The 27,989-nt window shown below is 51.8% G+C and overlaps 1 protein-coding gene across 1 annotated transcript; it reads left to right on the top strand.

The window, feature by feature from the left end:
* BICRA (BRD4 interacting chromatin remodeling complex associated protein) lies at window positions 1-25,256 on the top strand. Its single transcript, XM_058822840.1, has 15 exons — window positions 1-41; window positions 822-864; window positions 1,515-1,580; window positions 3,251-5,017; window positions 13,049-13,166; window positions 14,188-14,240; window positions 14,332-14,340; window positions 15,365-15,436; window positions 16,688-16,746; window positions 18,873-19,021; window positions 20,334-20,428; window positions 21,314-21,416; window positions 23,650-23,971; window positions 24,119-24,417; window positions 24,502-25,256. Exons 1-15 carry the CDS (start codon window positions 1-3, stop codon window positions 24,819-24,821), a joined length of 3,516 nt encoding a protein of 1,171 aa, XP_058678823.1. The 3' UTR covers window positions 24,822-25,256.
* Window positions 25,257-27,989: the final 2,733 nt, after the last annotated feature.

Raw genomic sequence — 27,989 nt, 5'->3', positions numbered from 1 at the left:
ATGGATGATGAAGACGGCCGGTGCCTGTTAGACGTCATCTGGTGAGTCCGGAACGTTCTGGAAATCTCGGGAATTTCTGGGGAAAATGGGGAAAAAATGGGGGGAAAAATGGGGGAAAGAAAGGGGGAAAAATTGGGGGAAATGGTAAAAAATATGGGGGGGAAAAAAGGAGGGAAATGGTAGAAAAAATGGGGGAAAAAGGGAGGAGAAAATGGTAAAAAAATGGGAGGGAAATGCGCAAAAAAGGGAGGGAAATGGTCCCCAAAAAAGGGTCAGAAAGGGGAAAAAAAGGGGGGAAATGGCCCCCCCAAAAAAAGGAAAAAAAAAAAGGTGCAAATAGGGTGGGAAATGCCTCAAAAATAAGTGGGAAATGCCCCGAGAAAAGGCAGAAAATGGTAAAAAAAAAGGGGTGGAAAATGGTGCAAAAATGGGTGGGAAATGCCTCACAAAAAAGTGGGAAACGACCCAAAAAGGGAGGGAATGGTGGGAAAAAAGGAGGGAAATGGACCCAAAAAAAGGAGGGAAATGGTCCCCAAAAAGGGCAGGAAAGGGAAAAAAAAAGGTGGAAAATGGCCACAAAATAAGGAGGGAAATGGGCAAAAAATGGAGGAAAATCACCCCAAAAAAAGGAGGGAAATGGGAGAAAAAAGGAGGGAAAGGGCCCCAAAGTAAGGAGGGAAATGCATCAGAAATGAGGAGGGAAATGGATAAAAATCCTGGTGGGAAATGGTGCAAAAAAAGGGAATTCTGGGACCCCGAGGGGGGGAAATCCCAAATTTTCCCGGAATTCCCTCCTGAGGCTCCTCCCCCTCTGTCCCCAGCGATCCGCAGGCCCTGAACGATTTCCTCCATGGATCCGAGAAGGTGAGCGCCCCAAAAATTCCCATTTTCCATCCAAAAATACCAATTTTCCTTAAAAAATCCTGGTTTTCCTAATCCCCTCTATTTTCCATAAAAAATCCCGTTTTTCCATCAAAAAAACCCCCTTTTTCCATTAAAAACCCCATTATTTTCCATTAAAAATTCCCATTTTTCCATAAAAAATTCTATTTTTTCCTTAAAAACATTCTTATTTTTCCATTTAAAAATCCCCCCATTTTTCCCCCATTTCTTCCCCATTTTCCATTTTTTCATTTTCCCTATTTTTTGCATTTCCCCCCACATTTCCCATTTTTCCCCCATTTCCCCCCTTGTTTTCCCAACTTTTCCCCCACTTTTCTCCATTTCCCCCCATTTTCCCTGATTTTTATCCCATTTTTTCCCTAATTTTCCTGCATTTTCCCCCCATTTCCTCTCCCATTTCTTTTTCATTTCTCCCCCATTTTTTCCAGCCATTTTTCCCCCCTTTCTTCCCCAATTTCCCCCCCATTTCCCCCCCATATTTTCCCATTTTACCCCATTTTTTCCCCCCATATTTCCCATTTTCCCCCATTTTTCCCCCCGTATTTCCCATTTTCCCCCATTTTTCCCCATTTTCCCCAGATTTTGCAGTAATTTTCCCATTTTCGTTGCAGATTGACAGCGATGATCTCCTGGACAACTCCGGGGACGCCGCCAGCGCCTTCTTCGAGGGGGCCGGGGTGGGTGTGGGAACCGTTGGCTTCCGTTGGGTTCCGTTGGCTTCCGTTGGGTTCTGTTGGGTTCCGTTGGCTTCCATTGGGTTCCGTTGGGTTCCGTTGGGTTCCGTTGGGTTCCGTTGGCTTCCATTGGGTTCCGTTGGGTTCCGTTGGGTTCCGTTGGCTTCCATTGGGTTCCGTTGGCTTCCGTTGGGTTCCGTTGGGTTCCATTGTGTTTCCCTGAACCCCTCTGAGCTCTCTTGGGTTCCGTTGGGTTCCGTTGGCTTCCGTTGAGCTCCATTGGGTTCCGTTGGGTTTTGTTGGGTTCTGTTGAGCCCCATTGGGTTCCGTTGATCTTCACTGATCTCCACTGGGTTGTGTTGAGCTCAGTTGGGTCTCCTGAACCCCTCTGAGCTCCATTGGGTTCCGTTGGGTTCCTTTGAGCTCCGTTGGGTTTCCCTGAACCCCTCTGAGCTCTCTTGGGTTCCGTTGGGTTCCGTTGGGTTCCATTGGGCTCTGTTGGGTTCCATTGGGTTTCCCTGAACCCCTCTGAGCTCTCTTGGGTTCCGTTGAGCCCCTTTGGGTTCCATTGATCTTCACTGAGCTCCACTGGGTTGTGTTGAGCCCAGTTGGGTTCTGTTGGGCTCCGTTGGGTCTCCCAAACCCCTCGGAGCTCCACTGGGTTCTGTTGAGCTCGGTTGGGTTTCCCCGAACCCCTCTGAGCTCCGTTGGGTCCCATTGGGTCCCGCTGAGCTCCGTTGTGCTCCGTTGGGTCCCATTGATCTCCATTGAACTTTGCTGGGTTCCATTGAGCTCCATTGGGTTCCGTTGGGTTCCATTGGGTTCTGTTGGGTTCTGTTGGGATCTGTTCGGTTCCATTGAGCTCCATTGGGTTCCATTGGGTTCCATTGGGTTCCGTTGGGTTCTGTTGGGATCTGTTCGGTTCCATTGAGCTCCATTGGGTTCCATTGGGTTCCATTGGGTTCCGTTGGGTTCTGTTGGGATCTGTTCGGTTCCATTGATCTCCATTGAGCTCCATTGGGTTCCGTTGGGTTCTGTTGGGATCTGTTCGGTTCCATTGAGCTCCATTGGGCTCCGTTGGGTTCCATTGGGTTCTGTTGGGATCTGTTCGGTTCCATTGAGCTCCATTGGGTTCCACTGAATTCTGTTGAGCTCAGTTGGGTTCTGTTGGGTTCCGTTGACCTCCATTGGGTTCCTTTGAGCTCTGTTGGGTTCCATTGGGTTCTGTGGATCCTCATTGAGCTCCATTGGGTTCCATTGAACTTCATTGGGTTCCACTGAACTCTGTTGAGCTCAGTTGGGTTCTGTTGAGTTCCATTGACCTCCATTGAGTTCTATTGAGTTCCATTGAGTTTCATTGAGTTCCACTGAGCTCCATTGAGTTCCATTGGGTTCCATTGAGCTCCATTGGATTCCGTTGAGCTCCATTGAGCTCCATTGGGTTCCGTTGAGCTCCATTGAGCTCCATTGGGTTCCATTGAGTTCCACTGAGCTCCATTGGGTTCCATTGACCTCCATTGAGTTCTGTTGGGTTTTCCTGGGTTCCACTGATCTCCACTGAGCTCCGTTGGGTTCCATTGGGTTCTGTTGGGTTCCGTTGGGTTCCATTGAGCTCCATTGGGTCCCTCAAGGCCCGCCTCCATCTAAGCCCTCCTTCTTTCCCATCCCCGCAGCTCCACGGCCAGGAGGCCTCGGGGAACCCTCTGAGCTCGGAGCCCAGCCAGCCGCCGGCCAGCGTGGACCTGGACTTCCTGGAGGATGACATCCTGGGCTCGCCGGGCGGCGCCGGCGCGGGCGCCGAGCAGCCGTGCGACATCCTGCAGCAGAGCCTGCAGGAGGCCAACATCACCGAGCAGACCCTGGAGGCCGAGGCCGAGCTGGACCTGGGCTCGTTCCAGCTGCCGGCGCTGCAGCCGGTGGTGCAGGCGGCCGACGGGACGCCGCAGATCTTCTCCGGCGGCGCCGACCTGCTGGGGCTGCAGCCGCCGGCCGTGCTGGCGCCTCAGGCGCTGGTGCAGCCCCCGGACGTGGTGAACAAAGCCATCAGCGTGCAGCCCTTCCTGCAGCAGGTGGGGCTGGGCAACGTCACCATCCAGCCGCTGCCCAACCTGCCCGGCCTGCCCAACGGCAGCCCCGGCGGCGCGCTGGGGCTGGGCCCCATCCAGGTGGTGGGCCAGCAGGTGATGGCCATCAACCAGCCGGCGGCGCCGCAGCTCCTGGCCAAGCCGGCGCCGGTGGCGGCCGTGGGCGGCTACATCGCCCAGCCGGAAGCGGCGGCGGCGGCGCAAGGGGCGGGCTTGGTGATCCAGAAGAGCCTCCCGGCCGCGGCCGCCACCACGCTCAACGGCAGCTCCGTGTTCGGCGGCGTCTCGGCGGCGTCGGCGCAGCCGCTCGCGGTCACCTCGGGCTTGGGCGGCTCCTTGGTGCCGGCGCCCAACGTCATCATCCACCGCACGCCCACGCCCATCCAGCCCAAGCCGGCCGGCGTGCTGCAGCAGAAGCTCTACCAGATCACGCCCAAGCCCTTCGCCGCCGGCGGAGCCTTGGCGCTGCCCGAGGCGCCGGCGAAGAGCCAGCAGAACCTGACCTTCATGGCCGGCAAGGCCGCGCCCAACGTGGTGCTCCAGGGCTTCTCCCCCAACGTCTTCAAGCCGCCGCCGCCGCAGCCGCCGGCGCTGGGCAAGTCCATGAGCGTGCACGTGCTCAACCAGGGCGGCTCCATCGTCATCCCGGCGCAGCCCTTCCAGGGCCAGAACCAGTTCCTGCTGCCGGGCCAGCTGGCCGGCGCCTCGGCCGTGCCGCTGCCGCAGCCGCTCTCGGCGCTGCCGGCCAACGTGGGCGGCCAGCTGCTGCCGGGGGCCGGCCAGGCCCACATCATCGCCGGCCAGGGCGCCGGCGCGCAGCTGCTGGCCAACCCCGCGCTGCCGGCGCAGCTGCTGAACCAGAACCTGGCGGGGCAGCTGAACCTGGGCCCGGTGCTGGCGTCGCCGGGCGCGGCGGGCGCGGCGCACATCCTGTCGGCGGCGCCCATCCAGCTGCAGCCGGGCCAGCCGGCGCCGGCGCTCTTCCAGATGCCGGTGTCGCTGGCCGGGACCCTGCCCAGCCCCGGCTCGGCGCCGGCGCCCACGGTGATCCAGGGCGTGACCCTGGCCGGCCCCGCGGCCGCGCTCGGCGCCGGCGACGGCTTGGGCGCCGCCGTCAACGTCCCGGCGGCCGCCGGCAGCCCCGGCGCCGATCCCGGGCCCGGCTCCGGCGGCTCCGGCGCTTCCGGCGCCGCCGCGCGGCCCCCGGGGACGGTGACGCCGAGCCCGGCGCCCGCCCAGCCCCAGCCCAGCCCCGGCCTGGCCGCCAGCCCCGAGAAAATCCTGCTGGGAGCCACGGGCGCGGCGGCGGGCACGGCCGTCGTGGGCCAGGACGGGGTGCCCGTGTTCCTGCAGCAGGTGAGGGCAGAACTGGGACTCCTTGGGGTTTATTGGGGTTTATTGGGGTTTATTGGGAATTTATTGGGCATTTATTAGGATTTGTTGGGGATTTATTGGGGATTTATTGAGGTTTATTGGGATTTATTGGGGGTTTATTAGGATTTATTGGGGATTTATTAGGATTTATTGGGAATTTATTGGGGATTTATTGGGATTTATTGGGGTTTATTGGGAATTTATTGGGGATTTATTAGGATTTGTTGGGGATTTATTGGGGATTTATTGGGGATTTATTGAGGTTTATTGGGAATTTATTGGGGGTTTATTAGGATTTATTGGGGTTTATTGGGAATTTATTGGGATTTATTAGGATTTGTTGGGGATTTATTGAGGTTTATTGGGGGTTTATTAGGATTTATTGGGGATTTATTAGGATTTATTGGGAATTTATTGGGGATTTATTAGGATTTGTTGGGGATTTATTGGGGATTTATTGAGGTTTATTGGGATTTATTGGGGGTTTATTAGGATTTATTGGGGATTTATTAGGATTTATTGGGGATTTATTGGGATTTATTAGGAATTTATTGGGGATTTATTAGGATTTATTGGGGATTTGCTAGGATTTATTGGGGATTTAATGAGATTTTATTGGGATTTATTGGGAGGCTATTGGGATTTATTGATATTTATTGGAAGTTTTTTGGGAGTTTTTTGGGATTTATTGAGATTTGTTGAGGTTCTCTGGGGTTTATTGAGAGTTGTTGAGATTTATTGGGGATTTATTGGGATTTATTTGGATTTATTGAGATTTATTGGGGTTTATTGGGATTTATTTGGGTTTGTTTGGATTTATTGAGGTTTATTGGGACTTTATTGGGAATTTATTAGGGATTTATTGGGAGTTTATTGGGATTTATTGAGAGTTATTGAGACTTATTGGGATTTATTGAGATTTATTTGGGATTTATTGGGGTTTATTGGGGTTTATTGGGGTTTATTAGGAGTCTTTGCTGATTTATTGGGAATTTACTGGGAGTTTTTTAGGGGATTTGTTGGAATTGTTTTACAATTTTTTTTGAGATATTTAGGGGATTTTGGGGGGATTTTTGAGGATTTGTTGAGGAATTTATTGGGATTTATTGGGAGATTTTTTGGGGACTTTTTGGAGAACGTTTTGGGATGTATTGAGGGCTTTTAGGGATTTTTTGGTGAATTTTTTGGAGATATTTTGGGAGCATTTTTTGTGAACTTTTGGGGGATTTTGGGGGCAGTTTTTGGAGATTTTTTGGAGGATTTTTCAGGGATTTTTGGGGGCATTTTTCCAAATGTTTTGGGGATATTTGGGGGATTTTTGGGGAGTTTTTTGGGGGATTTTTTTTTTTGTGAATCTTTTTGGGGGGGTTGCGAAAAGTTTCGGTGATTTTTTGGGAATTTTTGGGGGAATTTTATGTGGATTTTTTTTGAGTTTGGGGGGATTTTTTGTGAATCGTTTGGGGGTATTTGACCAAGTTTTTGGGGATTTTTTTTTGAGAATTTTGGGGGGATTTTGTGGGGTTTTATTGGAGGGATTTTTTTTGTGGATTTGGGGGTTTGTGGGGTTTGAGGGTTCAGGGCATTTGGGGGCTCTTTGGATTCCGGCATTTCTTGGATTTGGGGATTTCCAGGGGTGGAAAATTGGGATCCAAGGTTGGAAATTTGGGATCCAAGGTTGGAAATTTGGGATCCAGCAGCAGAAATTTGGGACTCGGGGTTGGAGAATCGGGATCCAGAGGTGGAAATTTGGGATCTGGGCCTTTTCCAGCCCTTTTGTTCCCAAAATCCCAAAAGTTTTTGCCCAATTTTTGGCTGCTTCGCTGGCTTGGCGCTCACTAACCCCCAACGCTGCTGCTGCTGCCCGCCCGCGCCCCAAAATCCCCAAATTCACCCCAAAATCCCCAAAATCCACCCCAAAATCCACCCCAAAATCCACCCCAAAATCCCCCAAATCCACCCCAAAATTCACCCCAAAATTCACCCTAAAATCCCTGGAATTCAACCCAAAATCCCCAAAATTTACCCCAAATTCACCCCAAAATCCCCAAATTCACCCCAAAAGCCCCAAAATCCACCACAAAATTCACCCTAAAATCCCTGGAATTCAACCCAAAATCCCCCAAATCCACCCCAAAATTGACCCCAAATTCACCCCAAAATCCCCCAAATTCACCCCAAAATCCCAGGGATTTACTCCAAATCGGAGAATTCACCCCAAAATCCCCCAAATTCGCCCCAAACCCCCCAAATTTCACCCCAAATCTGAGAATTCACCCCAAAATCCCAGGAGTTCACCCCAAATCAGAACTGGGGCACAGTTGGGGTTCTGGGGATGAATTTGGGATCCTCTCCAAAAACTGAAAATTCGGGGCTGCATTTGGGGTTTTTGGGGCTGAATTTGCCGTTTTTAGGGTGGTTCCAAGGCGCTTTTTCCCTAAATTACCCAAAACCTCAAAATTCGGGGCTGGATTTGGGGTTTTTGGTTGGTTCCAAATCGCTTTTTCCAGAAATACCCCAAACCCCCCCAAAAAATGTGAATTTTGGGGCAGAATTTGGCTTTTTTGGGGTGGTTCCATACCCCCAAAAATGTGAATTTTGGGGCAGAATTTGGTGTTTTGGGGGCGTTCCCGAATCGCTTTTCCTGGGAATCTCCCCAAAACCTCAAAGTTCGGGGCTGGATTTGGGGTTTTTGGTTGGTTCCAAATCGCTTTTTCCCAGGAATACCCCAAAGCCCCCCAAAAATGCGAATTTTGGGGCAGAATTTGGCATTTTTGGGCAATTCCTGAGCTGCTTTTTTCCTGGGAATTGCCCAAAACCACAAATTTGGGGCTGGACTTGGCTTTTTTGGGGCGGTTCCAAACCCCCAAAGATTTGAATTTTGGGGCTGAATTTGGTGTTCTCAGCGCATCCCCGAGATGCTTTTTCCCCAGAAATTCCTCCAAAAAAAGCGAATTTTGGGTCTGAATTTGGCGTTTTCGGTGCGCTCCCGACCCGCTTTTCCTCGGGAATTCCCCAAAAACGTGAATTTTGGGGGCACAACTTGGTGGTTTTGCTGCATCCCCGAGATGCTTTTTTTTTCCCACGGAAACTCCGCCAAAAAAAGCGAATTTTGGGTCGGAATTTCCCGCGTTTTGGGGTCAGGATTTGGCGTTTTGGGTGCGTCCCCGCTCTGCCCGCCGTGCCCGCCGTGCCCGCACTAACCGAGCTCTCCCTCTCCTTCTGTTGCAGCCGAAGCTCTCGGGCGCCGCCCCGGGGGATCCTCCCGGCCCCCCGGCCCCCCAAATGTCCCAAATCCCCCAAATTTCCGCCCAAATCCCCCAAATTTCCGCCCAGATCCCGGCCCAGGCGCCCCCGGCCCGGCCGCCCTCGGAGCCGCCCCCGGGGCCCTTCCAGGGCCCGACGGAGCCTCCCCAAATGCCCCAAATTTCCCAAATCCCCCAAATCCCCCAAATTTCCCAGCTTCCACAGCAACATTCCCAAATTTCCCAACATTCTCAACATTCCCAAATTTCCCAACATCCTCAAAATTCCCAAATTTCCCAGCAACATCCCCAGATTCCCCAGCATCCCCAAATTTCCCAGCAACATTCCCAAATTTCCCAGCAACATTCCCAACATTCCCAAAATTCCGAAACTTCCCGACATCCCCAACAAATCTCCCAACACTCCCAGCAGCGCCCTCAGCTTTCGCAAGATCCTCAGCACTCCCGGATTTCCCAGCAGCATTCCCAGATTTCCCAGATTTCCCAAATTTCCCAAATTTCCCAAATTTCCCAGATTTCCCAGATTTCCCAGCCGTCCCCGTCCCCGTCCCCGTTCCCGCTGGGGGCGCTCAAGGGGCCCCCGGAGCCCCCGCGGAGCTTCGCGCCCGTCCCGGCGCCCAAGGGCGGGGCCGACAGGTCCCAGCAGGTAAATCCCGGAATTCCCAAAAAATCCCAAAGATCCCAGGTGTTCCAAATGCCAAAAAAATCCCAAATATCCCAAAAATCCCAAAAAATCCCAAATATCCCAGGTGTTCCAAATCCCCAAAAAAATCCCAAATATCCCAGGTGTTCCAAATCCCGGCAATTCCCAAAAAATCCCAAATATCCCAGGTGTTCCAAATCCCAAAAAAATCCCAAATATCCCAAAAATCCCAAAAAATCCCAAATATCCCAGGTGTTCCAAATCCCGGAATTCCCAAAAAATCCCAAATATCCCAGGTGTTCCGAATCCCAAAAAAATCCCAAATATCCCAGGTGTTCCAAATCCCAAAAAATCCCAAATATCCCAGGTGTTCCAAATCCCCAAAAATCCCAAAAAATCCCAAATATCCCAGGTGTTCCAAATCCCGGAATTCCCAAAAAATCCCAAATATCCCAGGTGTTCCAAATGCCAAAAAATCCCAAATATCCCAGGTGTTCCAATTCCCAAAAAATCCCAAATATCCCAGGTGTTCCAAATCCCAAAAAAATCCCAAATATCCCAGGTGTTCCAAATCCTGGGAATTCCCAAAAAATCCCAAATATCCCAGGTGTTCCAAATCCCAAAAAAATCCCAAATATCCCAAAAATCCCAAAAAATCCCAAATATCCCAGGTGTTCCAAATCCCAAAAAATCCCAAATATCCCAGATGTTCCAAATCCCAAAAAAATCCCAAAGATCCCAGGTGTTCCAAATCCCGGCAATTCCCGAAAAATCCCAAATATCCCAGGTGTTCCAAACCCCAAAAAATCCCAAATATCCCAGGTGTTCCAAATCCCGGAATTCCCAAAAAATCCCAAATATCCCAGGTGTTCCAAATGCCAAAAAATCCCAAATATCCCGGGTGTTCCAATTCCCAAAAAATCCCAAATATCCCAGGTGTTCCAAATCCCAAAAAAATCCCAAATATCCCAGGTGTTCCAAATCCTGGGAATTCCCAAAAAATCCCAAATATCCCAGGTGTTCCGAATCCCAAAAAAATCCCAAATATCCCAGGTGTTCCAAATCCTGGGAATTCCCAAAAAATCCCAAATATCCCAGGTGTTCCGAATCCCAAAAAAATCCCAAATATCCCAGGTGTTCCAAATCCTGGGAATTCCCAAAAAATCCCAAATATCCCAGGTGTTCCAAATCCCAAAAAAATCCCAAATATCCCAAAAATCCCAAAAAATCCCAAATATCCCAGGTGTTCCAAATCCCAAAAAATCCCAAATATCCCAGGTGTTCCAAATCCCGGCAACTCCCAAAAAATCTAAAATATCCCAGGTGTTCCAAATCCCAAAAAAATCCCAAATATCCCAGGTGTTCCAAATCCCGGAATTCCCAAAAAATCCCAAATATCCCAGGTGTTCCAAATGCCAAAAAATCCCAAATATCCCAGGTGTTCCAATTCCCAAAAAATCCAAAATATCCCAGGTGTTCCAAATCCCAAAAAAATCCCAAATATCCCAGGTGTTCCAAATCCCGGAATTCCCAAAAAAATCCCAAATATCCCAGGTGTTCCGAATCCCAAAAAATCCCAAATATCCCAGGTGTTCCAATTCCCAAAAAATCCCAAATATCCCAGGTGTTCCAAATGCCAAAAAATCCCAAAGATCCCAGGTGTTCCAAATCCCGGCAATTCCCGAAAAATCCCAAATATCCCAGGTGTTCCAAACCCCAAAAAATCCCAAATATCCCAGGTGTTCCAATTCCCAAAAAATCCAAAATATCCCAGGTGTTCCAAATCCCAAAAAAATCCCAAATATCCCAGGTGTTCCAAATCCCCAAAAATCCAAAAAAATCCCAAATATCCCAGGTGTTCCAAATCCCAAAAAATCCCAAATATCCCAGGTGTTCCAGGCGTCCCTGAGGGGTCCCGGCAGGTAAATCCCAAAAAAACCCAAAAAATCCCAAATATCCCAAAAAATCCCAAATAATCCCAAAGAATCCCAATCATTCTTGAGCGGTTCCTGCAGGTAAAGCCGCCCCAAAAAATCCCCCCAAAATTCTGAGTATTTCAAATATTCTGTATTTCAGACATTCTAAATATTCCTCAGCGGTTCCGGCAGGTAAACCCCGGGAATTCCCAAAAGTCCCAAAGTTTTGGGCTGGGATTTTTGGGATTTCAGGGATTGGATCCCCCTGGATTTGGGATTTTTGGGATTTCAGGGATTGGATTTGGGATTTTTGGGATTTCAGGGTTTGGATCCCCCCAGATTTGGGATTTTTGGGATTTCAGGGATTGGATCCCCCCGGATTTGGGATTTTTGGGATTTCAGGCCTTGGATCCCCCTGGATTTGGGATTTTTGGGATTTCAGGGATTGGATTTGGGATTTTTGGGATTTCAGGGCTTGGATTTGGGATTTTTGGGATTTCAGGGATTGGATCCCCCTGGATTTGGGATTTTTGGGATTTCAGGGATTGGATTTGGGATTTTTGGGATTTCAGGCTCTGGATTTGGGATTTTTGGGATTTCAGGCCTTGGATCCCCCCGGATTTGGGATTTTTGGGATTTCAGGGATTGGATTTGGGATTTTTGGGATTTCAGGCTCTGGATTTGGGATTTTTGGGATTTCAGGGTTTGGATGCCCCCGGATTTGGGATTTTTGGGATTTCAGGGATTGGATTTGGGATTTTTGGGATTTCAGGGCTTGGATCCCCCCGGATTTGGGATTTTTGGGATTTCAGGGCTTGGATTTGGGATTTTTGGGATTTCAGGCTCTGGATTTGGGATTTTTGGGATTTCAGGGTTTGGATCCCCCTGGATTTGGGATTTTTGGGATTTCAGGGCTTGGATTTGGGATTTTTGGGATTTCAGGCTCTGGATTTGGGATTTTTGGGATTCAGGCCTTGGATCCCCCTGGATTTGGGATTTTTGGGATTTCAGGGATTGGATTTGGGATTTTTGGAATTTCAGGGTTTGGATCCCCCCCGGATTTGGGATTTTGGGGTCCATTCCTTTTGGGATTTGGGTTTTTTGGGGCCGTTTCGATGGAATTTGAGGGTTTTGTGTTCATTCTTTATGGGATTTGAAGTTTTCGGGGCAGTTCTGACAGGATTTGGGGTTTTGGGGTTCATTCCTTACAGGAATTTAAGTTTTTTGGGTCCGTTCCTTATGGGATTTCGGGTTTTTGGGTCCATTCTTTATGGGATTTTGGGTTTTCGGGGCCATTCTGATGGGATTTGGGATTTTTAGGGCCATTCCTAACAAGATTTGGGGTTTTGGGGCCATTTTGATGGAGTTTAAGGTTTTGGGGGCAGTTCTGACGGGATTTGGGGTTTTTGGGTCCATCCTGACAGGACTTGGGATTTTTAGGGCTGTTCTGTCGGGATTTGGGATTTCTGGGGCCGTTCCTTACAGGATTTCGGATTTTTGGGGCTGTTCTGACAGGATTTCAGATTTTTAGGGCCGGGATTTTTGGAAATCTGTCAGGAATTGGGGTTTTTGGGTCTGTTCCTAACAGGATTTGGGATTTTTAGGACGGTTTAATGGAATTTGGGGTTTTTGGGTCCGTTCCTTACGGGATTTGGGATTTTGGGTCCATTCCTGACAGGATTTGGGGGTTTTGGGGCCGTTTTGAGGGAATTTGAGGTTTTTGGGTCCGTTCTGACGGGATTTGGGATTTTTAGGGCCAGGATTTCTGGAAATCTGTCAGGATTTGGGGGTTTTGGGTCCGTTCCTGACAGGATTTGGGGTTTTGGGTGCATTCCTTATGGAATTTGGGGGTTTTGGGTGCATTCCTGCCAGGATTTGGGATTTTGGGTCCGTTCCTCACAGGACCTGGGGTTTTTGGGTCCGTTCCTTATGGAATTTGGGATTTTGGGTCCGTTCCTGACAGCATTTGAGGTTTTTAGGGCCATTCTCTTAGGATTTGAGGTTTAGGGCCGTTCCTTATGGGATTTGGGATTTTGGGTCCGTTCCTAACAGGATTTGGGATTTTTTTAGGGCCGTTTAATGGAATTTGGGGATTTTGGGTCCGTTCCTGACAGGATTTGAGGTTTTTAGGGCCATTCTCTCGGGATTTGGGGCTTTGGGTCCGTTCCTGACGGGATTTGTGGTGTTCCAGGTGCCCCAGGGGCTGCTGCTGCAGCCGAAGCCGCCCCCGTCCAGCCCGGCCCCGTTCCCGGCTCCGGCCGCTCCCGTCCTGGTGCCGGCGGCACCGGCAACGCCCGGCCCGGCCTCAGGTGGGTCCGGGACCCCAAATTCCCCAAATCCCAAAATCCCCGTGTGCCAAAATCCCCATGTCCCAAAATCCCGAAATCCCCATGTCCCGAAATCCCGAAATCCCCGTGTCCCAAAGTCCCAATGTCCTGAGATCCCGATGTCCCCAATTTCCCGTTTCCATCCCCAATTTCCCGTTTTACCCCAATTTCCCATTCCATCCCCAATTTCCTGTTTCCCAATTTCCCATCCCCAATTTCCCGTTTTCCCCCAATTTTTCCGTTCCATCCCCAATTTCCCGTTTCCATTCCCAATTTCCCATCCCCAATTTCCCGTTTTATCCCCAATTCCCCGTTTCATTCCCGTTATTTCCCGGTCCCAATTCCCTGTTCCATCCCCAGGTTCCCATCCCCAGGTTCCCATCCCCAATTTCCCGTTTTATCCCAAATTTCCCATCCCCAATTTCCCATTTTATCCCAAATTGCCCATCCCCAATTTCCCATCCCCAATTTCCCGTTTTCCCCCAATTTTCCCGTTCCATCCTCAATTTCCCATTCCCATCCCCAATTTCCCATCCCCAATTTCCCATTTTATCCCAAATTTCCCATCCCCAATTTCCATCCCCAATTTCCGATCCCCAGTTTCCCACCCCCAATTTCCCATCTCCAATTTCCCATTTTATCCCAAATTTCCCATCCCCAATTTCCCATCCCCAGTTTCCCACCCCCAATTTCCCATCTCCAATTTCCCATTTTATCCCAAATTTCCCATCCCCAATTTCCCGTTTCCCCCCAATTTTCCCGTTCCATCCCCGATTTCCCATCCCCGATTTCCCGGTTTCACCCCAATTTCCCGTTTTCCCCCCAATTTCCCCGTTCCATCCCCGATTTCCCGGTTTCACCCCAATTTCCCGTTTTCCCCCCAATTTCCCCGTTCCATCCCCGATTTCCCGGTTTCACCCCAATTTCCCGTTTTCCCCCCAATTTCCCCGTTCCATCCCCGATTTCCCGGTTTCACCCCGGTTATTTCCCGTTTTTCCCGCAGGCGCCGCCGTTGCCGCCGCCGAGGCCCCGAAGCCGCCGCCGTTCTCAGGCCCCGCCCCCGGCCCAGGCCCCGCCCCCGGCCCCGCCCCCGGCAAGGCGGCCCCGCCCCCCGGGAAAGCGGCCCCGCCCCTCCCCCCCCCCGCAGCCCGCCCAGGTGAGCGCCCCTCCCCCCCCTTGGTTTGTCCTGCTTTTCCCAAGGTTTTCCCTTCATTCTGGGGTTTGCCACTTTAATTTAATCTTTTCCCATTTAAAATCCATTTTTTTCCCATTTAAAATCCATTTTTTCCCATTTCAATTCCATTTTTTTTCCCATTTAATTTAATTTTTTCTCATTTAAAATCCGTTTTTTCCCTATTTTAATTCCATTTTTTTCCCATTTAAATTCCATTTTTTCTCTACTTTACATCCATTTTTTTCTCATTTAAAATCCATTTTTTCCCTATTTTAATTCCATTGTTTTCCACATTTAAAATCCATTTTTTCCCTATTTTAATTCCATTTTTTTCCCCTTTAAAATCCATTTTTTTCCCATTTCAATTTAATTTTTTCCCTATTTTAATTCCAATTTTTTCCTGTTTAAATTCCATTTTTTTCCCATTTTAACGCTCTTTCTTTCCCTCCCTTGATTCCGTTTTTTCCCCCTTTAATTCAATTTTTTTTTCCATTTTAATTCCTTTTTTCCCACTTGACTTTCAAGGTTTTCCCCCTTTAATTCAGTTTTTTCCCCCACAATTCCACTTTTTCCTTTAGTTCCATTTGTCCTTCTTTAATCCCAGTTTTTCCACTTTTAATTCCATTTTTTCCCCCTTTAATTTAGGTTTTTTCCTTAATTCAAATTTTTCACCTTAATTCCCATTTTCCCCCTTTATTTCCACTTTTTTCACTTTAATTCCAGTTTTCCCCCCCTTTAATTCAATTTTTCCCACCTTCATTTCCAAGGTTTTTTCCCATCTTTTCCAGTTTTCCCAATGTTTCCGTATTTTTCCCATTTCACCCCAATTCTTTCCCTTTTTTCTCCAATTTTTTTCCTGATTTTTTTCCCAATTCTTTCCCAATTTTTCCCCGATTCTTTTTCATTTTCCCAATTCTTTCCCATTTTTTTTCTGATTCTTTCCCATTTTTTCCCAATTTCCTGATTTTTTCCCATTTTCCCAATTTTTTTCCCCATTTTCCCGCAGGCGAAGCCGCCGGGGCTCAAGGGCCCCCCCCAACCCTCGGGGGGGGGGAAGGGAGCCCAGGCCCCGCCCACGGTGAGTCCCAAATCCCCCAAATTCACCCCAAAATTCACCCCAAAATCCCCAAAATTAATCCCAAACATTCACCCCAAAATTCACCCCAAAATCCCCAAATTTCACCCCAAACATTCACCCCAAAATCCCAAACGTTCACCCCAAAATTCACCCCAAAATCCCCAAATTTCACCCCAAACATTCACCCCAAAATCCCAAAATTCACCCCAAAATTCACCCCAAAATCCCCAAAATTCACCCCAAAATTCACCCCAAACATTCACCCCAAAATTCACCCCAAAATCCCAAACGTTCACCCCAAAATTCACCCCAAAATCCCCAAAATTCACCCCAAACATTCACCCCAAAATCCCCAAAATTCACCCCAAAATCCACCCCAAAATCCACCCCAAAATTCACCCCAAAATTCACCCCAAAATCCCAAATGTTCACCCCAAAATTCACCCCAAAATCCCCAAATTTCACCCCAAACATTCACCCCAAAATCCCAAACGTTCACCCCAAAATTCACCCCAAAATCCCCAAATTTCACCCCAAACATTCACCCCAAAATCCCAAAATTCACCCCAAAATTCACCCCAAAATCCCCAAAATTCACCCCAAAATTCACCCCAAACATTCACCCCAAACATTCACCCCAAAATTCACCCCAAAATCCCAAACGTTCACCCCAAAATTCACCCCAAAATCCCCAAAATTCACCCCAAACATTCACCCCAAAATCCCCAAAATTCACCCCAAAATCCACCCCAAAATTCACCCCAAAATTCACCCCAAAATCCCAAATGTTCACCCCAAAATTCACCCCAAAATCCCCAAAATTCACCCCAAAATTCACCCCAAAATCCCAAACGTTCACCCCAAAATTCACAAAATTCACCCCAAAATCTGGGGATTGCCCCAAAATCCCAAACATTCACCCCAAATTTGGGAATTTTCCCAAAATCCCATAATTTCACCCCAAATTTGGGAATTTCCCAAAATCCCATAATTTCACCCCAAATTTGGGAATTTTCCCAAAATCCCAAACATTCACCCCAAAATTTGGGAATTTTCCCAAAATCCCATAATTTCACCCCAAATTTGGGAATTTTCCCAAAATCCCAAACATTCACCCCAAAATTTGGGAATTTTCCCAAAATCCCATAATTTCACCCCAAAATTTGGGAATTTTCCCAAAATCCCAAACATTCACCCCAAAATTTGGGAATTTTCCCAAAATCCCCGGATTTCACCCCGATCTCTCCCCAGCTGGAGGCGAAGCTGCCGCTCAAGAAGGCGCCGCTGCTGCAGCCCAGCAAGGAGGCCTGGTAGGGAACTGGGAGGGACTGGTTTGGACTGGGAGGGAACTGGGATTGAACTGGGAGGGACTGGTTTGGACTGGGTAAACTGGGATTGAACTGGGAGGGACTGGGAGGGACTGGGTAAACTGGGAGGGACTGGGATTGAACTGGGATAAACTGGGATTGAACTGGGAGGGACTGGGATTGAACTGGGATAAACTGGGATTGAACTGGGATTGAACTGGGATAAACTGGGATTGAACTGGGATTGAACTGGGATAAACTGGGATTGAACTGGGATTGAACTGGGATCAACTGGGATTGAACTGGGATTGAACTGGGATAAACTGGGATTGAACTGGGATTGAACTGGGATAAACTGGGATTGAACTGGATAAACTGGGATTGGACTGGGATTGAACTGGATAAACTGGGATTGAACTGGGATAAACTGGGATTGGACTGGGAGGGACTGGGATTGGACTGGGATTGAACTGGGATAAACTGGGATTGAACTGGGATAAACTGGGATTGGACTGGGAGGGACTGGGATTGAATTGGGATAAACTGGGATTGAACTGGTAGGGAACTGGGAGGGACTGGTTTATACTGGGATTAACTGGGATTGAACTTGATAAACTGGGATTGGACTGGGATTGAACTGGATAAACTGGGATTGAACTGGGATAAACTGGGAGGGACTGGGATAAACTGGGATTGAACTGGGATAAACTGGGATTGGACTGGGATTGAACTGGGATAAACTGGGATTGAACTGGGAGGGACGGGGATTGAATTGGGATTAACTGGGATTGAACTGGGATTGAACTGGTAGGGAACTGGGAGGGACTGGTTTATACTGGGATTAACTGGGATTGAACTGGGATTGAACTGGTAGGGAACTGGGAGAGACTGGTTTATACTGGGATTAACTGGGATTGAACTTGATAAACTGGGATTGGACTGGGATTGAACTGGATAAACTGGGATTGAACTGGGATAAACTGGGAGGGACTGGGATGGACTGGGATTGAACTGGGATTGAACTGGATAAACTGGGATTGAACTGGGATAAACTGGGAGGGACTGGGATTGAACTGGGAGAGAACTGGGGGCGTCTGAGAGGGGATTGGGGGTTACTGGTTTATACTGGGATGGACTGGAATTGAACTGAGAGGGACTGGGATTGAACTGGGATAAACTGGGAGGGACTGGGATTGAACTGGTTTATACTGGGAGGGACTGGGATTGAACTGGGAGGGACTGGGAGGGTCTGAGAGGCGGTTGGGGGTTACTGGTTTATACTGGGATGGACTGGGAGGGGATTGGGGGGACTGGGAGGGACTGGGATCAAACTGGGAGGGATTGGGATTGAACTGGGGGTTACTGGTTTATACTGGGATGGGCTGGGAGTGACTGGGATAGAACTGGGAGGGACTGGGGGGGGACTGGGATAAACTGGGAGGGAGTGGGATTGAACTGGGATAAACTGGGATTGAACTGGGAGGGACTGGGAGCGATGGGGGAGACTGGGATCAAACTGGGATTGAACTGGGATAAACTGGGATAAACTGGGAGGGACTGGGAGGGACTGGGAGGGACTGGGATTGAACTGGTTTATACTGGGAGGGACTGGGATCAGACTGGGATTGAACTGGTTTATACTGGGAGGGACTGGGATCAGACTGGTTTATACTGGGAGGGACTGGGATTGAACTGGTTTATACTGGGAGGGACTGGGATCAGACTGGGATTGAACTGGTTTATACTGGGAGGCACTGGGATTGAACTGGGATAAACTGGGAGGCACTGGGATCAGACTGGTTTATACTGGGAGGCACTGGGATTGAACTGGGATAAACTGGGAGGCACTGGGATCAGATTGGTTTATACTGGGAGGGACTGGGATCAGACTGGTTTATACTGGGAGGCACTGGGATCAGACTGGTTTATACTGGGAGGCACTGGGGTAGCCGTGGGATTTCATCCAGAACCGCTCCAAACCCGTGAATTTTTGTCGCCGTTCCGTCCCGAGAACCGCGAGCTCTCCTCCGCGTTCCTCCCGACACAGCGCGGTTTTCTCCCGGGGCTCCGGAGCTCTCTCTGAATTTGCCCCAATTTGCCCCAATTTGCCCCAAATTTGTGTCTTTCAGCCTCCTGGAGCAGCTGCACAAGCACCAGGGCGCCGTCCTGCAGCCGGAGCTGCGCGCGCCCTTCCGCTCGCTGGGGGACGCGCTGCGGCGCCTGCTGCCCTACCACGTCTACCAGGGCGTGCTGCCCGGCCCGCAGGAGTGCCAGCGGGGTGAGAATGTCGCGAGAGTCGCGATAGCGAGCGGGGATATCGCGATAGCGAGCGGGGATTCGCGATAGCGGGCGGGGATATCGCGATAGCGAGCGGGGACAGCACGATAGTGAGCGGGGATTCGCGATAGCGAGCGGGGATTCGCGATAGCGGGCGGGGATTCGCGATAGCGGGCGGGGGTATCGCGATAGCGAGCGGGGATATCGCGATAGCGGGCGGGGATTCGCGATAGCGGGCGGGGATATCGCGATAGCGAGCGGGGATATTGCGATAGCGGGCAGGGGTATCGCGATAGCGGGCGGGGATTCGCGATAGCGGGCGGGGACAGCGCGATAGCGGGCGGGGATATCGCGATAGCGGGCGGGGATATCGCGATAGCGGGCGGGGATTCGCGATAGCGGGCTGGGGTATCGCGATAGCGGGCGGGGGTATCGCGATAGCGGGCGGGGGTATCGCGATAGCGGGCGGGGATTTGCGATAGCGGGCGGGGGTATCGCGATAGCGGGCGGGGGTATCGCGATAGCGGGCGGGGGTATCGCGATAGCGGGCGGGGATTTGCGATAGCGGGCGGGGGTATCGCGATAGCGGGCGGGGACAGCGCGGTGTCGGGGACGGTGGGCACGCGCCGAGGCGGCCGCTGCCCTGCCGCGCGTCAGAGGCGTCGTGACGTAGGAACTATCGCGATAGTCGAGGGCGTGCAGCGCTAGTTAATGGGGACAGTGGAGTTAATTAATTCCCCGTTAATTCCCCGTGAATTCCCGTTAATCCCCCGTGAATTCTCATTAATTCCCTATGAATTCCTCGTTAAATAATTCCCCGTTAATCTCCCGTTAATTCCCCATTAATATCGCTTTAATCTCGCAATAATTTCGCGTTAATCTCCCGTGAATTTCCCCGTTAATTCCCCACCAGTCTCTCATCACTTCTGCATTAATTCCCATTAATTAATTCCCACTAATCCCCCATTAATTCCCCATCAATTCCCCACTTATTAATTCCTCATTAATTCTTCACTAATCAATTTCTTATTAATTAATTCTCTATCAATCCCCCATTAATTCCCCATCACTTCCCCACCCATTCCCCATTAACTCCCCACTAATTATCCATTAATTGTCCACTAATCTCGCATCAAGTTCTCATTAATTTCACCTTAATCTCACATTAATTCCTCATTAACCTCCCATTTGTTCCCCAGTAATTCCTCGCTAATTTCCCATTTGTTCCCCATTAATTCCCCGCAAACACGTCATTAATTCCTCCCTAATTGCCCCCATTAATTAATTAATTAATTAAGCAATCCCCGTTGCAGTGGACGAGGAGTTCGAGGCGGTGTCGGAGCAGCTCCTGCGCCGCACCCGGGCCATGCTCAACAAATACCGGCTGCTGCTGCTCGAGGAGTCCCGGGTGAGACCCCTGAGAGCCCCCCCAAAATATCCCTGAGACCCCCCCAAATATCCCCCAAATATCCCCCAAATCCCCCCGAGCCCCCCGAGACCCCCAGGGACCCCCAAATTCCCCCCTGAGCCCCCCAAATCCTCCCCGGGCCGTGCTGAACGAAGAGCGGCTGCTGCTGCTCGAGGAGTCCCGGGTGAGACCCCTGAGACCCCCCCCCAAAATATCCCTGACACCCCAAATCCCCTCCTGGGACCCCCCAAATATCCCCCAAATCCCCCTGAGACCCCCACTGAACCCCCAAATCCCCTCTGGGACCCCCCAAATCCCCCTGAACCCACCTGGGACCCCCCAACTCCCCCCCCCCGGCTGCTGCTGCTCGAGGAGTCCCAGGTGAAACCCCCAAATCCCCCTGGGACCCCCAAATCCCCCTGGGACCCCCTGAACACCCCCAGGACCCCTCAGGACCCCCCAAATCCCCCCTGGGACCCCCTGAACGCCCCCAGGACCCCCCAAATCCCCCCTGGGACCCCCTGAACGCCCCCAGGACCCCTCAGGACCCCCCAAATCCCCCCTGGGACCCCCTGAACGCCCCCAGGACCCCTCAGGACCCCCCAAATCCCCCCTGGGACCCCCTGAACGCCCTCAGGACCCCTCAGGACCCCCCAAATCCCCCCAGGGACCCCCTGAACGCCCTCAGGACCCCCCAAATCCCCCCTGGAACCCCCTGAATGCCCCCAGGACCCCTCAGGACCCCCCAAATCCCCCCTGGGACTCCCTGAACACCCCCAGGACCCCCCAAATCCCCCCTGGGACCCCCTGAACACCCTCAGGACCCCCGGGACCCCCAGGACAATCTCGGGGACCCCCCAAAGTGACCCCGCGTTGTCCCGGCAGCGCTCGAGCCCCTCGGCGGAGATGGTGATGATCGATCGCATCTTCATCCAGGAGGAGAAAACGGCGCTGGCGCTCGACCGGCAGCTGGCCCGGGACAGGCCCGGTGAGAGAATCGGGATAAACCGGGATAAACGGGGATAAATGGGGATAAACCGGGATAAACCGGGATAAACCAGGATAAACTGGGATAAACAGGGATAAACAGGGATAAACCGGGATAAACTGGGATAAACTGGGATAAACTGGGATAAACTGGGATAAACCGGGATAAACTGGGATAAACCGGGATAAATGGGGATAAACCGGGATAAACCAGGATAAACCGGGATAAACCGGGATAAACGGGGTGGGATCCATGGGAATGGGATCCATGGGACCAGCAGCTGGCCCGGGACAGGCCCGGTGAGAGACCGGGATAAACCGGGATAAACCGGGATAAACCGGGATAAACCAGGATAAACCAGGATAAACCGGGATAAACGGGGTGGGATCCATGGGAATGGGATCCATGGGACCAGCAGCTGGCCCGGGACAGGCCCGGTGAAAGACCGGGATAAACCGGGATAAACCGGGATAAACTGGGATAAACGGGGTGGGAATGGGGCAGGAATCCCGGGAAATGGGATCCATGGGACCGGCAGCTGGCCCGGGACAGGCCCGGTGAGAGACCGGGATAAACCGGGATAAACCGGGATAAACGGGGTGGGATCCATGGGAATGGGATCAGTGGGACCGGCAGCTGGCCCGGTGAGAAACCCGGGATAACGGGGGCAAAACCCCGGGAAATGGGGCGGGATCCATGGAAATGGGGCAGGAATGGGGCGGGAATCCCGGGAATGGGGCGGGAATGGGGGCGGAGTCCTGGGAATGGGGGCGGGAATGGGGCGGGATCCCGGGAATGGGGGCGGAGTCCCGGGAATGGGGGCGGAGTCCTGGGAATGGGGGCGGGAATGGGGCGGGATCCCGGGAATGGGGGCGGAGTCCCGGGAATTGGGTTTGGGGGGGGGAATGTTTGAGGTGGAGTTTTTGGGGTTCAGGGTGGAAATCCCGGGGTTTGGGGTGGAATTTTTTGGGGTTCGGGGTGGAGTTTTTGGGGTTCGGGGTGGAATTTTTGGGGTTTGGGGTGGAGTTTTTGGGGTTCGGGGTGGAATTTTTGGGGTTTGGGGTGGAGTTTTTGGGGTTCGGGGTGGAATTCCTGGGGTTTGGGGTGGAATTTTTTGGGGTTCGGGGTGGAATTTTTGGGGTTTGGGGTGGAATTTTTGGGGTTCAGGGTGGAATTCCCAGGGTTTGGGGTGGAATTTTTGGGGTTCGGGGTGGAATTCCCGGGGTTTGGGATGGAATTCCTGGGGTTTGGGGTGGAGTTTTTGGGGTTCAGGGTGGAATTTTTGGGGTTTGGGGTGGAATTTTTAGGGTTCGGGGTGGAATTTTTGGGGTTCGGCGCCAAATTCCTGGGAATTCACCCAAAGGCCTCTGAAAAAAAAAAAAAAGAGGGTCAATCAAAAGTTTATTTAGGGCCAATTAAAGGTCAATTAGCGGTCAATTAAAGGGGTTAATCAAGGGTCAATTAAAGGTCAATTAGCGGTCAATTAAAGGGGTTAATCAAGGGTCAATTAAAGGTCAATTAAGGGTCAATTAAAGGGGTTAATCAAGGGCCAGTTAAAGGGCAATTAAGGGTCAATTAAGTGTCAATTGAAGGGGGAAATCAAGGGCAAATTAAGGGCCAATTAAAGGACAATTAAGGGTCAATTAAAGGTCAATTAAAGGCCAAGTAAAGGGGAAATCAAGGGCAAATTAAGGGCCAATTAAAGAGGTCAATCAAGGCCCAATTAAAGGGCAATTAAGGGTCAATTAAGTGTCAATTGAAGGGGGAAATCAAGGGCAAATTAAGGGCCAATTAAAGGAGTCAATCAAGGCCCAATTAAAGGGCAATTTAAGGGTCAATTAAAGGTCAATTAGGGGCTGAGTAAAGGGGAAATCAAGGGCCAATAAAGGACTAATAAAGGGTCAATTAAAGGGGTCAATTAAGGGTCTCTGCAGAGTCCTGCTGCAGCCTCTGGATCTTTGGGATTTTTGGGATGAATCCCGCGGGGGGGGAAAAGGGGAATTTTGGGCAGAGGGAAGAAAAAAGGAAAATTACCCTCATTAACATGCATTAATTAATTAACGGCCCTTCTCCTTTTGCCTTGCAGACGAATACGTCACCTCCTCCTCCTCCTCCTCCTCCTCCTCATCCTCCTCATCTTCCTCCCGCTCCCACCCCCTCCCCCCCTCCTCCTCCTCCTCCTCCTCGTCGCTGCCCCTCCCCCAGCCCTCGCCCGCCCCTCCCCCTCCCGCCCCTCCCCCCCCGGCGCCCCCCAAGCTGCTGATCAAGCACGGGGGGGGCTCCCCCAGCGTGACGTGGTTGGGGGAATCCCGGGATTCCCCCGCGGCGCGGGCCGGGGGCGGGGCCGGGGGCGGGGCCCGGGCGGAGGAGGAGGAGGCGCTGCCGGCGCGGAGCCGCCCGCCCATGATGAAGACGTACGAGGCGCGGAGCCGCATCGGCCTCAAGCTCAAGATCAAGCAGGAGGCCGGGCTGAGCAAGGTGATCCACAACACGGCGCTGGACCCGCCCGGGATCCCCCCCGGGCCCGGGATCCACCGGCAGCAGCCGCCGCCGGGGCCGGGCCCGCAGCAGCAGCAGCAGCAGCAGCAGCAGCAGCAGCAGCAGCAGCTGAACGGCTCCCTGGAGAAGAAATGCCCGGTGCCGACGGGAAACGCCGGGGGCGGCGCGCCGGGGGCGACGGCGCCGTGCCGGCTGCCGCTGAGGAAAACGTACCGGGAGATCAACCGGGACGTCAACCGCGACATCCGCCGGGAGCACCACCGGGACGTGAACCGGGAGCGCCACCGGGAACACCGGGAGATGAACCGGGAGCACCGCCGGGAGGCGAGCCGGGAGATCCGAGACCGCCGGGAGCATCGGCGGGACGTGAGCCGGGACGCGCCCCCCGAGCCCCCTCCGCGCTCCGAGCGCCGCCCGGCGGTCGCGGCGCTGCGCCGGGAGCCCGGCTGCGCCGCCCGCGCCGTGCGCGCCGGCAAGGGCCCCCCCGAGGAGCCGTCGGACGGCGAGGACGAGGAGGAGGACGAGGAGGACGAGGAGGAGGACGAGGACGAGGAGGAGGAGGAGGAGGAGGAGGAGGAGGAGGAAGGCTGCGGGACGTGGGGCGGGAAGCGGCGGCGCGCCGAGGCCGAGGTGGACAAGGCGTCGTTCAGCAGCGACAGCCCCCAGGACGATTCGCTGAGCGAGCACCTGCAGAGCGCCATCGACAGCATCCTCAACCTGCAGCAGCCCCGCGGCGCCGCGCCGGGAACGGCACCGGGAGCGGCGCCGGGAGCGGCGCCGCCGGGAATGACGGCAACGGCGGCGCCGGCAATGACGGGAACGGCGGCGCCGGGAACACCGGGAGCCCTCGTGCCCCCCCCCAGCCACAACGGCGGCCTCGGAGCCGCCCGGACGTGCACCAGATGACGGCGGGGGTGGGGAAAGGACACCGGGATGGGGACGCCGGGATCGCGCCGGGATCGCGCCGGGATCGCGCCGGGATCGCGCCGGGAACGGGATCTGACCGGGGTCTGACCGGGATCCAGGACGGACGGGACACCGGGGTCTGACCGGGATAACGCCGGGGTCGGGTCACCGGCATCGGGAGCTGACCGGGACGACGCCGGCAACGGGATCGGACCAGGAATGGGACACCGGGAATGGGACCTGACCGGGATCCAGAACGGAACGGGACGCCGGGATCGGAACGGGACTGGGACGCCGGGAGCGGGATCGGGATCAGGAGAGCCAGATCCAACCGGGACGCCGGGAACGGAACGGGATCCAACCGGGATCCAACCGGGACGCCGGGAACAGACTGGGATTGGGACACCGGGAACGGAACGGGATCGGCAATGGACTGGGATCGGGAATGGGAATGAGAACGGGAATGGGACTGGGATGGGACTGGGATCGGGAACGAGAACAGGAACAGGAACAGGAACAGGGTTGGGATTGGGCTGGGATCGGGACACCGGGAATGGACATTGGGATCGGGACATTGGGATCAGAACGGGACCGGGACACCGGGAATGGGATCGGGATCAGGAGACCCAGATCAGACCGGGATCAGACCGGGATTGGGATCGGGATTGGAATTGGGATCAAACTGGGATTGGGAATGGGATTGGGATCAGACCAGGATCAGCAATGGACTGGGATTGGGATTGGGAACGGAAACGGGAACAGGAACAGAGCGGGAATGGGATTGGGATTGGGATTGGGATTGGGATTGGGATTGGGATTGGGATCAAACTGGGATAGGCAATGGACTGGGATTAGGAATGGGAACGGGATCACACCGGGATCGGGATCAGGAACGGGATCAGGAACGGGAACGGAAATGGACCAGGATGGGGATTGGGAACAGGATTGGGATCAGGAATGGGAATGGGATCGGGATTGGGAACGGGATTGGAAGTGGGAATGGGATGGAGATCGGGAACAAGATCAGGAACAGAGCGGGAATGGGAATGGGAATGGACCAGGAACAGGATCGGGATCGGGTTTGGGAATGGGGTTGGGATCAGGAATGGGATCAGGATCAGGATCAGACCGGGAATGGGATCAGGATCAGGAATGGGAATGGACCAGGAACGGGGTCGGGATCGGGATCAGGTTTGGGAATGGGATTGGGATCGGGAACAGGATCAGGATCAGGGCTGGGATCGGGAATGGGATCGGGAACAGGATTGGGATCAGGATCGGGAACGGGATCAGGAACAGGATCAGGATCGGGGCTGGGATCGGGAATGGAAATGGGAATGGACCAGGAACGGGGTTGGGATCGGGATCAGGATTGGGATCGGGATTGGGATCGGGAACGGGATCAGGATCGGGATCAGGATTGGGAATGGACCAGGAATGGGATCAGGATTAGGATCGGGATTGGGATCGGGAATGGGATCAGGATTGGACGGGAATGGGATCGGGATCGGGATTGGGAATGGACCAGGAATGGGATTGGACGGGAATGGGATCAGGATCGGGATCGGGAATGGGATCAGGATTGGGATTGGGATCGGGATTGGGATCAGGATCGGGATCAGGATTGGACGGGAATGGGATCGGGATCGGGATTGGGAATGGATCAGGTTTGGGATCGGGATCGGGATCGCGGCCCCGGCGCCGGGGAGAGCAGCGGGAATTTGGGAACGTGGGATCGGCCCCGGGATGGGAAAAACCCCAAATCCATCGGGAATGGGATGGGAAAAACCCCAAAGTCCCAAAATCTCCTGTTTTTGGCCCAAAATCCCAATTTTCCTCAAAAACCCCCAATTTTAGTCCCCAAAATCTCATTTTTAAATCCCAAAATCCCATTTTTGGCCCCAAAAGTCTCATTTGAAATCCCAAAATCCCTTTTTTTTTTTTTTTTTTTTTGGCCCCCCACCCCAATTCCCACTTTTAACCCTTTCCCTCCCATTTTGTTTCCCAAAACTTGAGGGGTTTTTAACCCTTTTTTCCCCAAATTTGGGGATTTTTTGGATCCCTTTCCATCTCAAAACTTGGGGTTTTTTTTAAACCCTTTTCCCCACAAAATTTGGATTTTTTTAACCCTTTCCCTCCTATTTTTCCCCAAAATTTGAGGATTTTTTGACCCTTTTTTCCCATTTTTATCCCAAATTTGAGGGGTTTGTAACACTTTCCATCCCGAAATTTGTTTGGTTTTTTTAACCCTTTTTACCAAAATTTGAGGGTTTTTTTTACCCTTTCCATCCCAAAATTTGGAATTTCTTTAACTCTTTCCCTCCCATTTTTATCCTGAAATTTGGGGGTTTTTTTTTAAACCCTTTCCATCCCAAAATTTGGGGGATTTTTTTAACCCTTTTTTCCCATTTTTATCCCGAAATTTTGGTGTTTTTTAACCCTTTCCATCCCAAAATGTGGGTTTTTTTTTTTCATCTTTTCCCTCCCATTTTTATCCCAAAATTTGGTTTGTTTTTTTTTTCCCATTTTTATCCCAAAATTTGGGGGTTTTTTTCCCATTTTTTTCCCCAAAATTGGGGCTTTTTTTAACCCTTTCCCTACCGAAATTTGGGTTTTTTTTAACCCTTTCCCTCCCACTGTTCCCGGCCTCCCTGGGGGGATTTTTGGGGTCGTTTCCCGGATTTTTTGGGCCGGAGGGAAATTCCCGGAATTTTCCCGGCTGGAGTTTTGTACTGTATTTATTGTCCATAGCGCGTTTTTTAAGGAATTCCGGACATTTACTATTTCTGTGTAAATTAAAATCGCTTTTAATTAACCAACGCCTCATTCCTTACATCATTAATTAAAGGGTTAACGGAGGAAACCGCGGGAAAGGGAAAATTCCCAAAAAAAAATGGGAATTTGGGGGAGGGGCTGGGGGGAATTCGGGGTTTTTGGGGTTTTTGGATTTTTGGGATCTTTGGAATTTTGGGGTTTTTGGAGTCTGAGATTTTTTGGGATTTTTGGGGTTTGAAAATTTCGAGATTTTTGGGTTATTTTGATTTTTGAGGTTTGGGATTTCTGGGGTTTTTTTTGATTTTGGGGTTTGGGGATTTGGGGGATTTTTGGTGGGTTTGGGATTTTTGGGATTTTTGGTTTTTGGGGTTTTTAGCATTTTGGAGGTTTGGG

This window comes from Ammospiza caudacuta, chromosome 35 (genome assembly GCF_027887145.1).
Source record: "Ammospiza caudacuta isolate bAmmCau1 chromosome 35, bAmmCau1.pri, whole genome shotgun sequence".
In the NCBI taxonomy this organism is placed as follows: Eukaryota; Metazoa; Chordata; class Aves; order Passeriformes; family Passerellidae; genus Ammospiza; species Ammospiza caudacuta.
This window is presented reverse-complemented; position numbering and strand designations above follow the sequence as displayed.